Consider the following 15,794-nt stretch of genomic DNA (forward strand, 5'->3'; position numbering starts at 1 on the left):
GAAATATATTTTCATATTTCTGACTAAATCTCAACCTTAAAAAGAATCCCTGAATATCAAGATCACTGGGTATCCATAACTATCATACTTACATAACAGGATCAAACATATTTCGAATCTTTAGGCATGGCGTCAGACTATTTGGCGGCGAATTTCTTCGATCTAAATGAAATGCTAGAAAACAAACAAATCAATATTTTACTAGTATTTTGTGGTTATGCTATGGTTATGTTATAGACATGTATTTCATTTAAAAAAATTTAAGTTCCTCTGCTTCCATCATTTAAAAGGAAATAAGAGTTGTAGAGAAGGGATGTTACATACCAAATCTGATAGATAACTTAACAGCCTAGAGCAGCAATTTAAGTAACTCATTATTTATCATGGGGCTAAAAATTAAGAAAATTCTGTGGGCTTTTTCTCTCTCTTTGCAATGAATTTTTGCCTCCTTCAACTTCCACCTACATGGCCATCTCCAGGCTTCTAGACCAATAAAAGATTTTTCTGCTTGGCTCTTAGATGGGTCAATTTCTAGGCTTTCCTACTTCCTCAATTTCTGATGCTTTGGTCAAGAAGAAAGATGTCCCATAAAGAATGGCATAACTCTTCAATATCACCTAACCCCAAAATCCTACTCTTAAGTTCTATGGACTAAAGGCTGGCCTAGAATGAGCTTTTTTTTTTTTAGCCAAGTCATCTTCAGAATGAAAAGTTTTTATAGACCTACTTGACATATGTCTTTTCTTCTCAATTAGATGGCAAAGACTTTGTAGATAGACTTTTCCCTTCACAGGAAGAATCAGTCAATTTCAAAATTTTTAGAGCTATCTTTTGAGGTAAAAATTGTATTGCTTGTTAAATATTTTTTTGATGTATAATCAATCTTCATTTCTAGCTTTATTCATTATCATTATAGCAGGTGTTTTTATTATTTCTTTATAACTTGAAAGCTTGGGACAGATTTCATTTTTCAAGTACCTAACCAAAAATTGCAATTGCCTGTTTTGTCACAGAAAGAAAAAAATTTTACACTCCATTAAGTAGTATGATGTTACAAAAAGAAAATTCATTTTAGGTATTAACAATAATTGTATCATGGAAGAGTAATATAGCTACAATTTAATGAAGAACATTGATAGTCTACTTTTTGAGGCAACAAAAACAGGAAAAGAGCAAAGATTTTAGAGTCAGGATTCTTGAATGATCTGAAAAAAAGTCATTTGACTTGGCTATTCCTCTATTTACTCCTGCAAAATGTAGATAAAGATCTTTGTAAACTGTAAAATGTCACACGTACATATATGTGTATATGCATGCCAGCTGTCAATGAAACATTCTAATAGCATACAGTGACTTTAAATAATTCAGGTATCTGTGAAGGTAAGCTTAACATTTCATTATTTTACTTTGAAACAATTTTTATGGTTATAAAGTCCTATATTAATTATGGTTATGAAGTCCTATATTAATGAATAAGAATCCCTTTGGGACAAATTCCACCAGGTATAAAGAGAATTAAAAATTCCTTTATGTTCTATATTTGGTAAATCCCAACAAGCCTTGGGGGTCTACGATAAATAGCAGGGTTTAAGGCCCATAATGGACTCTACTGAAGAAAAATAAAGGGTTTCAAGTCTACAGACCTGATTGTGATTCCTAGTGCTGATCTATAGGCAAAGCAACTTCTGGGTGTCAGTTTCCCTTCAAATGTAAGATAATACTTAAAACTAAATGAATCACAGGGTTATTGCAAGAAAGATAATTTGTAAACTTAAAAAAACCTACGGAAATTTTTTAAAAAAAAATCATATTCAAGTAGAAGTATCAGAAGTAGAAACTTAACACTTCCCTTGAAGTTTGTGTTATATAGTGAGAATCTAGTTCACCAAACTTTATGAAAAGCAGCATCATATTGACTTTTGCTTGGATTCCACTGTAACTAAACTCAAGACTATCTTCTACCACACACACAGAATTTCTCTTTTCCCTCCAAAATTTAAAAAATTATAATCATTATACTTTAATTAAGGTTTAGGTCAGAACTTTAACAATGTTCTAGGCATTTTAGAGATATCAGAACTTCCAAATAATATGAAATACAGTTTTCTTTTGGAAAAGCTTGTGCAAGAATCAATCTTTAAAAAGTACCTTGGAAGCTTGGTAGAAGCAATCCGTAGTCATTCCTCAAAAAAATCTCATAATTTCCCTTACTGCAAAAATGAATTATAATCCTGTACCAGGATTATAGATTAAAATCAGACACGAGTTTACATCAAGTCTGATAACTTTTCAGCTCTAATTTTAATGTAACCTTATTACACTCACATTTGTATTTAAAAGAATTGCTATTCTAATTGTTAATCTCTGACAAACTCATCCTACCTTTAGTTCATGATGTGGGATTTTTTACTTTAACTGTAGGAATAATCAGTTGGAAAACAATTGTGACTAGTTTTTAGTGTTCTGAATTTGTGTTCCCAATATCGCTTTATTACCTTTTAGATGAATGTTGTTTTCAATAATTAATGGTGAGTATGCTTTTGTAGAACAAAAAACAACTTCCACACTCACCATTTTCTGATGTAGGACTTCCAGCTCCACTGTAAATCAAGAGCTCCATGTTTGTGAGACCCCCTTCCCCCTCCCTCCCAATCCCACCCCCTTTGCTTAGTTTGCTGGTGACATCATAATAACCTTTGAATCCTACTACAAAGGACTATGGCAAGTCCTTTTTGGGGGTTTAAATAGCACATGGTTTTGTAAAGTTTTATTTTTAAATGTTATACCACAATGGGTATCAAATAAAAACTTCACAGAACTGCGCAATATCGTAAGAAATGGAACTTACCTGACCTCTAGAGGTCGGCTTCATCAAAGAACAAAGGTGAGTGTGATGTTACCAGCAAAACTGCACAAAAGGGGCATCACAGCAAGCTGGAGCTAGCCATCTGTGGTGGGTCTGGACATCATGAACTTAAAAGGAAAAACAAATGGTAAATTTTCAGTTGAGCCTGAGGGGTAGTGTGAGTCTATGAAAGACTTGGGTTTTCAATATTTTGTGGGAATCAAGAAGATTTCTTAGTGGGAAGGAAAATGAAAGGGCAAAAGGAAATGCAACAAAATGCCCAACATTTCCAACAAATTATTCAGTTTTAAGTGGTCCATTTTTCCCGCTGTATTGAAGGAACAAACTCAGTTTCAAAAGAAAATCTGAGCTTGCAATAATTTTCTATTCAAAGTTAGGGATTTGCAAATGTTCTTATACTCAAACTAACAAAAATATGACAACACAAGATCCACTAAGTCAAAGAATAGTATCTTACTTGGAAATTAATGTGTTGGTATTAAATGGGTAATAAGTTGTCTTATTTAAGATTTGGAAACAGAATTCAAACAGAAAAGAATAACCTAAATTCCTTGAAGGATTGAGACTATATTTTGTAGGGAAAATATAACATTAGTCTTAGGAAATATTGATGAAAAGTTTAAGCAAAAATCTGACTAGTAAAGTGATAACATGACTCATCTCCCTGCAAGACCCATAACACCCATAAACTTTAACTACCAAACTAAAAAGTAAGCCATACATTTGGAAATTAGCATCAAATCTAAATTTCGCAATTTAGAAAGACTCTTATTCCATCATCAACTAAAAAGATGTCAGCTTTTTTTTGACGTAATAATTTTAATTTCAATGATGCCCAACAAAACAGTTAAACACAATGGGCACTATAATAGTAAAATAAGCATGATAAGAAAGGGCACATATCTCTTGGAAAGGAAATTGGTATAATGGAGAGAATACAGGTACTCTAACCTTTCAATCTAATTCTACAATGACTTCATTTTATAATTTTGACAATCTCTAAGCCATAGGTTTCCCATAAATAATACCAATTAGGCTCAATATTATAAAGATAAAAGTGACCTATCTAAAAAAACAGGCATCAAAAATCAATAAATACATTGTAATATATATAAATATTATATCATAATATTTGTTAATTGTACAAAAGCAGCACCATTGATTATCAATAATTCATTAATATATTGATTATGGTAGATAAATAGTAGAATATATTATTATAATATAGCTTTAGAATATTATGTAAAATACTATATAACATAGTTAAAGTTTAATGGCTTGTGCAAAGTCATACCGCTAGATGGTGGTAGTCAGACTAAAACACATCAATGACTAATGAGCTGGTTCAACTAACTTTTCCACTATAATATTCTTTCAACCTCAATAATTATTATGTCAAAGATAACAGCTAATGACCCTGAAGAATAAATTAAGTTTTACAACATGCTTCCAGACCAAACTGTCCAAGTCAACATTGTCCAGTGTAAAATTATTCAATGCTTCTGTCATTCATTATAGGATCCTAATATATTCTTTAAATCCTTTAAGCATTTTAACTCAAACGCAAACTAAGCAAAATTCAATGATCAAAAAATAGTGGGATGAAGAAGAAAAAAGTTAATAAAACCCCAAGGGTTCATATGGTTTTGCTATAGATGTGTTTAGTTCCCCTGCCCCACCCCAAGGAGGAGGAGATGAGGGAAAAAATGACTTTTAAAGAATTGAGTGGAAGCTTAACTAAAAAAGGAGAATAAGGAGTGTATAATTATTTTTTAAAGGACAGCCTGGGTATGATGGTAAAAGGACATGATCCTAGGTACAAGAAATATACATGCAGATTCAAAGAAAATGATATAATTCTAGCTGACATTTATAAAGGGCTACCAGACAAGGTGGTGGACAGCACAAGTACTATTACCCCCATTTTATAGAGCTCATACAGCTTCTTCAGTTAGAAAACTAGCAAGAAGAATTAGGATATAAATTCAAAGGTCCTGACCCCAAGATACATGTCTCTTCTATTGAATAACACTTCATTTTTTCATCTCTAGTAGGAAGGTTGTCTATCAATGATCTTGAATCCCTTATTTTACATATAAAGAAACAGAAAGGGTAAAAGTGACTTCAAACAAAGACACTCCAACTGCAAACCAGCAGTCTCTCTGCTGTACGAATCTGCCTCCTTCAGTCGTGCCCTGTGACCCGAATCTTTAGCAAAACTAAAAATACAAGCTGACTGAAAGGGCTGCATACCTTGTCCCTGCCAAACTTTAGAAGGTACCACTAGAATTTTGTCACGGGATGCTGATGGCTGTATCCATCTCCAAACCAGATAATCTACTCCACCTATTCTTCGTGTCTCTGTACGAACTCTAGATTCATTTGCTTCCAGGAAATCGACAGCTCTATCCCAGACTTTCTTCATTTTTTTCCTATAATAGAGACCAAATAAAGTTAACCTCCCATAGCTTGAATCATTGTGCAACTATTTTTTATTCCCAATAAGAGATCAGGGTAGCGTGTCTACTTAAATGTTTCTTTTTAAAAATACAACAAAAAGATTTATGGTTTTGCTTGGGAATTTTCATTAGTTAATTGCCCATTTATGTTTGTCACCCCTAAAAGAAATTTATCTTAATATACTAGTCTTCTGCCATACAACTTTGGGCCCTAGGACTTTTCTTTCCATATGTCAAGGGTTCTCAGGCTCCAACACAAAACAAAATGAAACTCAGATGAAAACACAGATGAGGGCAATGATAGAAATAACATGCAACGGAATGAAGACCACAAAACAATCTCTCTCTAGAATTAACCTATGTGGCTGCTAAAAAGCAGGGAGGTAGAATAGTGAACAACAGATTCTTAGTCCCAAAAGGAGGTCTATACCAAAAACACAGTCAAGTCTTCATGACTCTGGTCATAACACTCTACCCTACTTCAAAACACTCATATTTTAATTTTCTTCAGCTCTCCTTTGAACACACCTGTCTGGAGGTTGTATTAAAGAATCTCGAACATGTGGAATAGGCATGTATGGCTGTAAATCTTTATTTTCTTGGCAAGCATCATTATGACTTCGCAACACATCTGAAAATATAATAAGATGCTATAATAATTTATGACTGCATTAGTTACTTATTAAATCTTAAATTTTTTCTTTTTAAATACACTAATCAAAATATTTATCAAAAAATTAGAAGTTTTAAAATTACATACCTATAATCTTTATCACCATATCATACATCTGCCTTGTTTCTTCCTCTTCTTTTGTCCAGTGATATTTGCCCAATGATATTACATGAAATATCATGTAATGCAGAACTATACAAACCACCACTATACCTGAAATATTTTGAAATATGCTTTTAAAATTATACTTGGCTGTATGTCAAAAACATTTCAATCTTAATATTATGATAAAGCTAGTTTTCCAAGCTTAGTATTTATTTATAGTCAACAATGAATGAGGATTCAAAGACAAAGTATTATTTTAACATTAAATGAAATAGCATAAAAAAACCTTCTTTAAAGAAATTTTCAGACTTCTTAAATGCCTCTTAAGCTGTAATATTTATACATTTGTATTTAACCTGATTTCAAAATCTAAAATAACATGCTTTACAAAGATTTTCCTCTATGAATTCAAAATAATGAATCACTTACAAAAGCAAAAAAAGGTGAATCTAAACCTATCTAAATAATCTTCTCAAATAATTAAAACACACAATTTTAGGAAAATGCAACTTTTAGAAGAGTTGGAACAAAAAAAGAAATGGTGAGAAATTGCCTTTTAATAATAGCTTCACCATTACGTATGTCTACATTTTACAAACTTCATTGTTCTTAATGAATATACATACAAAACATTTCAAACTAAAAAGACAATTTAAAAATCACATTTTTCATCCTTTCCCTAATAGCATTTTTCCCAGGAAAATCTTCAATGAAAAAAAAGACAAAGGCTATAAAGATTCAAATCTCTTCTCCACCCTTCCTCCCCAGTCTCTGGTGTTCTCTTGAAATCAAATTCAATATTTTTCATGAGAATTTCTTAGTATATAATTAATGTTGTATACTGGAAAAGAATGTAGATTTAGAATAAGGAAGACACTGGGAAAGTCATTTAAGATCTTTCAGTCTGTTTCCTGGTTTGTAAAACTGAAATACATTTAATCACACAGGATTATTGAGAAGTAAAATAATATAGAGAAAACACTCCACAAACTACAGTGATACAAATGTGTATTAGCTACTGAGCAATGGCAAAAGTCCTTAAATTGCATCGTGAATTGCATATTGAATTAATATACATATTCTACAGACTATCTTCTCTTCTTCATCCTCTTATATAGAACAAACTATGTCTATAAAAGTACAGCAACTTACCAAAGCAAAACAACAACAATCTATGAGTCACAGTAATAAATGCACGCCGAAAACGGCACCAGAAAGACATCTGGGGTCTGGTAGACTGCAAGAATTGTACATCAGTTATGTTTGTCAAATCTTCATTAGAGCCATTACCAATACACCTATTTAAAAATAAAGAAAGGGAAGTTTAAAACCTAAGTCATTTTTTATAAGTTATAAATACAACAAAGTTATAAGAAAATTATTTACCTTATGCCAACATCCTTTCCATTTTCTAAAATCCATTGCAAAGACGTGTTAAAGACATCTGCATATTCAGGACCTAAATCCTACCAGGAAAAAAAAATAAAAGAAAAAACAGATTCCTTAGTAAAACAAATTAAACCTGTCATAAAAATTATAGTACTGCATTAAGAATAACACTGGTAGCATAATTTCAGAGTTGCAAGATCACCTCAGTGATTATCTACTCCAACCCATACACAAAGGGAATCGCCACTATAATACACCAAAAAAAAAAAAAAAAAAAAAAAAAAAGGTTGTCAAGACACTGAAGAATGTCTTGTCAGGGAAGGGGAATTTTATCTCTAGAGGCAGCTATTTCACTTTTGGACAGCTCAGATTATTAGGAGATTTTTCCTGACATTAGTCTGAAATTGGTTCTTCTGCAATTTACTATCCCACATAATGGCCCCTAACTACTTAAAGACTATCATGCTTCTGGAGTCTTCTAAAAGCTAAATGTATCCAGTTCCTTCAACTGATAATATATAATGTAGTCCTCTTAACATTCTCTAGCTGATCAATTCCTCCTTATAAACTGTTAGTCAGAATTAAACACAATAATGCAAATAGGGTCTGAGATTAAGAAGGGAGTTTCCCTGCTCCATTCCTGAAACCTACATCAGCATTTTTGTCTGCAACATCACACTGTTCATTACTGCTGAGAGACTAGTCCACTAAAAGGTCCAGATCTTTTTAAATAAATGCTGCCCTTCCATCTTTCACTTTATGATTGTTAAGTTGATTATCTGTAACTGAGTACAAATCTTCTCATTTGTCATTACTGAATTTCATCTTATTAGATTCCAACACATGCTCAGTCCAAATCCTTTTTAATCCTGCCAACTATTCCTTCCAGCTTTATGTCATCTACAAAGATAATAAGCATGACCCTTTGTCCTTATTTGTATAAATGATAAAAATGCTGATCACTCCAGTGCCCTATAAGCACAGATAGATATCTGAAGTTACCACTGGACCTCCTACATAGTAACAATGAACCCAATAAAACAGCTGACTATCCAATCCTAATCTCTTCACCTTCTACATATAGTTAGAACAAGAGATTTAAAAGCTTTACAAAATCTAGCGCAATTACAGTTACCTCCTACGTAAAAAAGGAAATTAGGTTTAAGTCTGGAATGATTTGTTCTTAAAGAAACTGCTTCTTCTTCTAGACATATCTCATCAATGATGTTGGTAGATTTCTAGGAATCAAAGTCAAATCAGAACATTTGCCCTTTTCTAATCTTATAGCAACTCTCCTATCTCTTGCCACATCTTTCAGGACTTCAAGAAGAGATACTTCTGGATCAGGTGATCAGTCGACTAGGTGATGTTCTGTCACTTCTGATTCCTCTCCTTTGCAGACAATCAGAAGTGACAAGAGAACTGAGCAGTCATGTGTTCTCTACATTGTCCATTATTCTCTGCCCATTTGTTTTAAAGGTTCCACATTCTTTCTTTGGTCCCTTTTCTCTCACACATACATTTTGTTGTCCTTGTCTTTTCTTGCCAGACTCAGTCCATCCTGAGTGAACATTGCTGATACTAGATTTAACAAGACTTTGACAGGTTTTTAGGGGCATCTGGTAGGAGACGAGTTCAAATTTGGTCCCTGACACTAGTCATGTGATCCTGGGCAAGTTACTTAAAATAATCCTGTTTGCCTCAATTTTCTCATCTAGAAAATGAACAGAACAAGAAAATGGCAATCAACTCTAGCATCTTTTGCCAAGAAAACCACAAATGGAGGTCCAAGTCAGACATGACAACAAACAACAATAAAAACATGTTATATACTCTTTCTCTGATGCCTGGCCTTGATTCTAGCTTCTGTCAGTTCTTTTTAAAATCTAAGTTGGTTGGTGAAATCTCTATGCATCCAAACTGTCTCTTCAAACAAATACGACTTTAATTCTTCATTATTGTTTCCTTTATACTTTCATACACCACCCATTTCTTCTGGGTTAACTTTCTTTGAACTATTTTATTCAATGGTAACTTACCCATCTTTACTCTGACCCATTCAAATCTGCTTTTCTACTAAGCTATAGGTCAGATTATGGCTGGACTTCCTATATCACAAAATCTAGGAAACAGTGATCACTTCCTTCTAGATTTCCTATATTTTCACCACACACACAAAAAAAATTCCTTTCTGACAGTGGAGATTAGATCCAAAATGGAATTTCCCCTTGTAGATTCTTCTACCACTTGCAGCATGAAATCATCACTTTGGCTAATGGTTATTAATTAACTACTGTGCTTTTGGCATCACTCTAGCATATGTCTGGATAATGTAAGTCTCTCATCAGTATTATCAAGTCCTTGTGCCAGGCTTGTGATCTCTTTCCCAAACTCCTCTTCCATTTGTACTTTCTGTAGGAGGCAAAGGGGAGTGTCTATAAGAATTCAGCAAAAACAAAAATCTCTTTTGTTTCTCTCACACTGAGTATCATCCAGTTTTCGTACTTCCTACTGAATTCCTTGACTTCTACACATGAATATTTAATATACAATGCTATACCTCTGACTTCTACCAACACTGCTTCTTTGGATGTCTATGTATCCAGGATCAGTCACATATTTCATCCCACTAAGTCTTGGTGGTAACTCTGACGTCAGCTGTGCCTATCTACTAGAAAACTGCACTAGATCTATACTTCTTTTGTTTACTGTCTACACTTTGGGCATTTGTATATATAGACAGTTGGTGCCACAGATTTTACTACTGTCTCTTTTCTTGGATTTTGTCTCAGTGCTATTTTTTCCTTTCTTGTAACTACTCTAAAGTAACTTGGAGGTAACAGTCTTCTATATCTTTCTTTCTGGTTAAAGTTCTTTTGAATAGATTTGAAAAAATTCTTACCAATGGCAGGTATACTCCATCTCTGGTCAAGAGTCTTTCATCCCAATATTGTAAGTTAAGCCCTACCATTTTCTGACACTACCTTCTTGACTATCATTTCCCAAATTAATTCTTCTCTTCTGCACTTCTTTCCTTTAATAGGTTATAGTGAAGAAAACCCAGCTTATGCCCATCATTGTCCTCAATTTTTTGCCCAAGATTTCATAATTATTGGCAATATTTTTTAAATTACTGAAAGTTTATAGCACATACCCAGATAAATCGGGACAAGTGGTTAGCTTATTATATCTTGGGAGGTTCTGTTCTATTCTTGGATGCATCCTTCCAACAAGATAACAGATCTTTGTATTATAATCAGGTCCATAAATAATTTTTTGCCTCAACAGTCATTTCCCCTACCACCACCACCATTACTGTACAAAACATTTCTTTTCTTCTTCCTCTGACCCTTCCTGGATGATCTACTACCTGATAGTTTTTCTAGCTCTGCTATCTCATTTTTTGACAGATGAGTAACTTCTTCCTGAAAGCATCTAGCATTATTCTCTTCAGGAAGACTCTTAAATTTGTTTTTAAACTAATTGTACAGGTGACCTTTTCCTTCCCTTTCTCCTGTTGTTACACACATTTCATTCTCCACCTAAGAACGGTTATGTGTCCACTTTTCTACTTAAGATCCTCCTTTCTCAAGGTCCCTCTTCTGTTTTCATTCTCCTTTGTAATCTAGAGTGTGGAGAGTTGAATTCCTTTCACCATTTCTTCCAGGAAAGAGATGCATCAGCCTATCCTTGAAGCACAGATTTAGTTCTGTGACAGAAATCTAGACTTGGCCATCACACTCCTCTTTATTCCCTAAAGATTACTTTAACCCTGAAACTCAAAACCTTGGAAGTTTCCTGGGCCCCTCCCTCAGATGAGAAAGGGGAGGATCCCTCACAGACCCTGCCCTGAAGGAGGTCATTATATCTGCCCCTCACCCTTCAGGTTGTGTTCCTTTGGAATCTCTACACCCTTTTCAGCTTCCTTTCCCATTATAAGTTCCAAGAAGGAAGACACCATCCTTTTGTTTGTTTGTCTGTTTGTATTTGTATTTCCTGGCACTTACTAAACATCTTCTGACAGACAGAAATACAGACATGATCTACTTAGTGTCACTCAACAGCTTCTCCTGCTGCTTGAAATTCTTTGTGGGTATTTGCATTTCAATACTGAAAGAGAATGTTCCTTACCCACAATAAAGGCTTTGGGGGGGGGGGGGGGGGGGGGGAGAGGAGGAGAGCAAATAGTATAATGGCTTTCTTCTTAGAATACAAGCATAGGAACAAGTACAAGAAGTTTTGTTTTTGCCATTTTCTGAAATCAGATCAACAGAACAGATTAGTAGGGACTAGTCACAAAAATATAATAACTTTGCTATTAAATGTTAAGATGAACACTTTCCCCCAAAATAATAGGCTTATAATCTAAATTTGCATTAAAATTTATTTTTCTTTTTGCAAACCTCACATAATAAACTATACATTCAAGGTAAATTTCAAATGAACCATCATTTCATCTTTTACATGAAGATAAATAAACTTTGAAGACATTTGATCACTTAATTATAGACTCTTCCGCAAATTTGAAATTTTGTATACTGAATTTACTTTTTACAAGAAATAATGTATAATAATGTAATTAATCAAATGAAGAGATTTAATATTAACCTTAAATTTTGTTTTTTAAATTATCTAAATGATATATTATGTAGAGGTGATCAGTTTCATGATATGAAAATCAAAGAAAAGAGGGAAAACTATGTGGCTGTAAAGCAGTAAAAGGAAGAAATAATTAGGGAGAAAGGAAAATAATTTTCTCATTTTCTACTTCCTCTATCAACATCTGCTGCTGTTTACTCATTTTCAGAAGTACTGTAGAACCTCAGTATTTTCACTTCATTGATAGAGACAGGCCACTAAGCAGTTTTCAGGGATCAGGAAAGGCTTCCTCTACTTAAATTGTGCCCTAAAGCAAGGAAGCCACCAGGAGTCAAAGTTTAAGAAGGAATGACTGCCAGTCATGAGGGAAGGTGAGAGCAAGGTACAGATAGGAAATGAAGTAGAGTATGGAAGAAGCAGAGGTCAGTTTGGCTAGATCACAGAGTATGCAAGCAGAAGGGATGTCCAACAAGTTGGAAAAGATGAGCTGGTATAGGGTTTTTAAAGTTTATACAGAGATTGCATTTTATCCTAGAGGTAATAAACAGAAAACTATTAGCATTTGAGAAAGTGAATGATAGGGTCAGTCAGAGGCTGCTCTATGGCACAGAAGATAAAGTTCCAGGTCTGAAATTAATGAAGATTTGAATTCTGGACAAGCCCTTTAACCTGGCTGCCTCAATTTCCTTTTCTGTAAAACAAGGACAATAATAGCACATATTTTCCAGAGTTCTTGTGAGGCTTTAAAGCAGACATTAAACCACTACATAATTGCAAGCTATCATTATTATCATCGTTATTTGTACACAAGGAAAACCACTATAGCAGCAGGGTGCAGGATTAAAAGGCAAGAATTGGTAAGAATAAAGGCTTGCATTGATTTTTAACCTTTAAAGAAATGCACATCATTGCTATATCTGTTGTTCTGTTACTATCACAGAGGGTCACCCTCCCCTTGTGAGGAATAAGAACAAGTAAAATAGGATGTAGAGTCCTGGCCTGCAAAGTAAATAACATGCTTTCTTACTGGCTTTCTGACTCCAGGAAATAGGTATATACAGTATGCCGACTGAATCTAAGGCTAACAAATGGGCACACTGTTATATCTGGTGTTCCTGAAATACCAAAGTGTTCAGAGTTAGGTATCCAGTGTGTTTGGATAAACTCTTTACAAAGGACAAAAAGCCAAGGATGGGTGATACAAGCAGAGAAACTTATTAGAGTAACAAAAACTACACACAATTTAAAAAAATATTCTTTGAATACTTTTTATTTATAACTACAATGATCAAATTTAACTCCAGAGCAAATTTAAGAAAATGGAAGTTTCCTCTCTTCTAGAGGGATGACACACACGCAGTCCCTCTAGGTACAAAATACTATATATACCATGGATAGGATTAATGTGTTTTTGGTTTTGTTTAACTTTTTTCTTCTTTTTTTCACTGTTACAAGGAATGGCTCACTGGGCAGGTGAAAGGAGTTAATGTAAAAACAAAATGGATTGGCAAAATAAATGAATTCTATTTTTAGGATGTTAGGAAAAACTGAATTAGGAGATTTTATTATAAACTCAAATTTTGATTTCATAGTCCCATATCTATTTCATAAACTTTGCTTTGATTAGGTAGAAGCAACTCCACTGTCTTATTTGGACCAAAAAAAAAAAAAGAGAGTCTTATTTTGGGGCAGCTAGGTGGCGCAGTGGATAGAGCACTGGCCCTGGAGTCAGGAGTACCTGAGTTCAAATTTGACCTCAGACACTCCATGACCTAGCTGTGTGGCCTTTAGCAAGCCACTTAACCCCATTTGCCTTGCAAAAACCTAAAAAAAAAAAAGTGTCTTATGAGAAAAGAAAAAGGTTCAAAGACAAATGAAGGGTGAGGAGAAGAAAGAGAGGAACCTATTATTGCATTTCACAGAGTGGCTAATCCATGAACTGCTAATGGCTTGGTATTTTACAAAAGCTCAATAAACACAATAAGTATTTTATTTCACAATGGTTGCCTCATTCTCTTCCTCTCTTCATCCTCAGCCCTTTGTAGCCTGGCTTCTGATCTCATCACTAAACTGAAATGGTTTTCTTCAAAGAAATCAAGAAGCTCTTAATCTTCATATCTGAGAGTCTTTTCTCAATCCTTGTCCTTGAGCTAACCTACTCCAGCACTATCCCCATTAAAACACTCTCTACTCATTCTCATTGTCCATCTTTGACCACTCATCTTCCCTCTTCTTAACTGGTTCATGTTCATGCCCTGGACATGTGTGTACCAAGAACTCTAGGCTACCAAGATTCTAACTTAGGCCCTCTCTCAGGGGCTTTAATTAGCAACCCTATTTGGATGACTTCACTGATCTATATGTCTTGCCCCAATTGCTACTGAGCTTCAGTCCATTATGTCCACAAAAGATGTGAAACGTAACATATCCCAAACAATTCACAATCCTTCCTCAAAACCCTTCCTTCCAAAATTCCCTATTTCTTTTACAGACATGGTCTTCCTTTCAGTTTCCCAAGAATGTAACCTAAGTATTAAAATCAGGGGTGAAGCAAGGATGCCCATTATCACCATTATTATTATTATTATTATTACTACTACTACTACTACTACTACTACTACTACTACTACTACTACTACTACTACAAATGCTAGCTATAGCAATGAGAGAAAAAAAGAGAAATTGAAGGAATCAGAATTGGCAATGAGGAAGCAAAGCTTTCACTCTTTTCTTTAGGTTTTTTTTTTTGCAAGGCAAATGGGGTTAAGTGGCTTGCCCAAGGCCACACAGCTAGGTAATTATTAAGTGTCTGAGACCGGATTTGAACCCAGGTGCTCCTGACTCCAGGGCCGGTGCTCTATCCACTGCGCCACCTAGCCACCCCAAAGCTTTCACTCTCTGCAAACGATATTATGGTATACTTAGAGAACCCAAGAAAATCATCTGAAAAAAACTCCTTGAAACAACAAATTCAGCAAAGGAATAGGATGTAAAATAAATCCGCATAAATCATCAGCATTTCTATATATGAACAACAAAGTCCAAGAGCAAGTGATAGAAAGAGAAATTACATTTAAAGTAACTACTGACAACATTAAATGCTTGGATAAACCCAAGATAAACCCAGAAACTGTATGAACATAATTATAAAGCACTTCTCACCCAAATAAAGTCAGATCTAAATAATTGGAAAAATGTCAGTTCCTCATGGTTAGGACAAGCTAACATAATAACAATGACAATTCTACCCAAACTAAACTATTTAGTGCCATACCAATCAAACTATCAAATAACTATTTTACCAAGCTAGAAAAAATATTAACAAAATTTATCTGGAGCAACAAAATAAGAAGGAACTGATAAAAAAAAATGTAAAAGAAGGTGCTTAGCTCTACCAGATCTAAAGCTATGCTATAAAGGGGCAGTCATCACTGGTTAGGAAATGGAGTAATGGATAAATGGTTAGGAAATGGAGTAATGGATAAATGGATTAGGATAGGTTCAAAAGAAACCCACAGTAAATGCCTTCAGCAATCTACTGTTTGACAAACCCAGACATCAGCCTCTGGGATAAGAACTCACTACTTGACGAAAATTGTTGAGAAAACTGGAAAATGGTATGGCAAAAACCAGGCAAAGACCCATATATTTCACAACTTATATCAAAATAAGGTCAAAATGGGTAAAGGATTTAGTCATAAAG

General features: G+C 34.3%; 1 protein-coding gene and 1 long non-coding RNA gene across 2 annotated transcripts in view; one reads left to right on the forward strand and one right to left on the reverse strand.

The window, feature by feature from the left end:
* LEMD3 (LEM domain containing 3) overlaps positions 1-15,794 on the reverse strand; it is a 286,239-nt gene that overhangs the window by 216,243 nt on the left and 54,202 nt on the right. Inside the window, 6 exon segments of the mRNA XM_074226213.1 lie at positions 93-174; positions 5,120-5,298; positions 5,854-5,956; positions 6,086-6,211; positions 7,256-7,401; positions 7,490-7,569. Of these exon segments, the coding sequence (XP_074082314.1) occupies positions 93-174; positions 5,120-5,298; positions 5,854-5,956; positions 6,086-6,211; positions 7,256-7,401; positions 7,490-7,569 (716 nt within the window).
* LOC141514995 (uncharacterized) overlaps positions 1-15,794 on the forward strand; it is an 80,583-nt gene that overhangs the window by 187 nt on the left and 64,602 nt on the right. The gene's annotated exons all lie outside the window — the stretch shown is intronic.

The sequence above is a fragment of the Macrotis lagotis genome, chromosome 2 (genome assembly GCF_037893015.1).
Source record: "Macrotis lagotis isolate mMagLag1 chromosome 2, bilby.v1.9.chrom.fasta, whole genome shotgun sequence".
In the NCBI taxonomy this organism is placed as follows: Eukaryota; Metazoa; Chordata; class Mammalia; order Peramelemorphia; family Peramelidae; genus Macrotis; species Macrotis lagotis.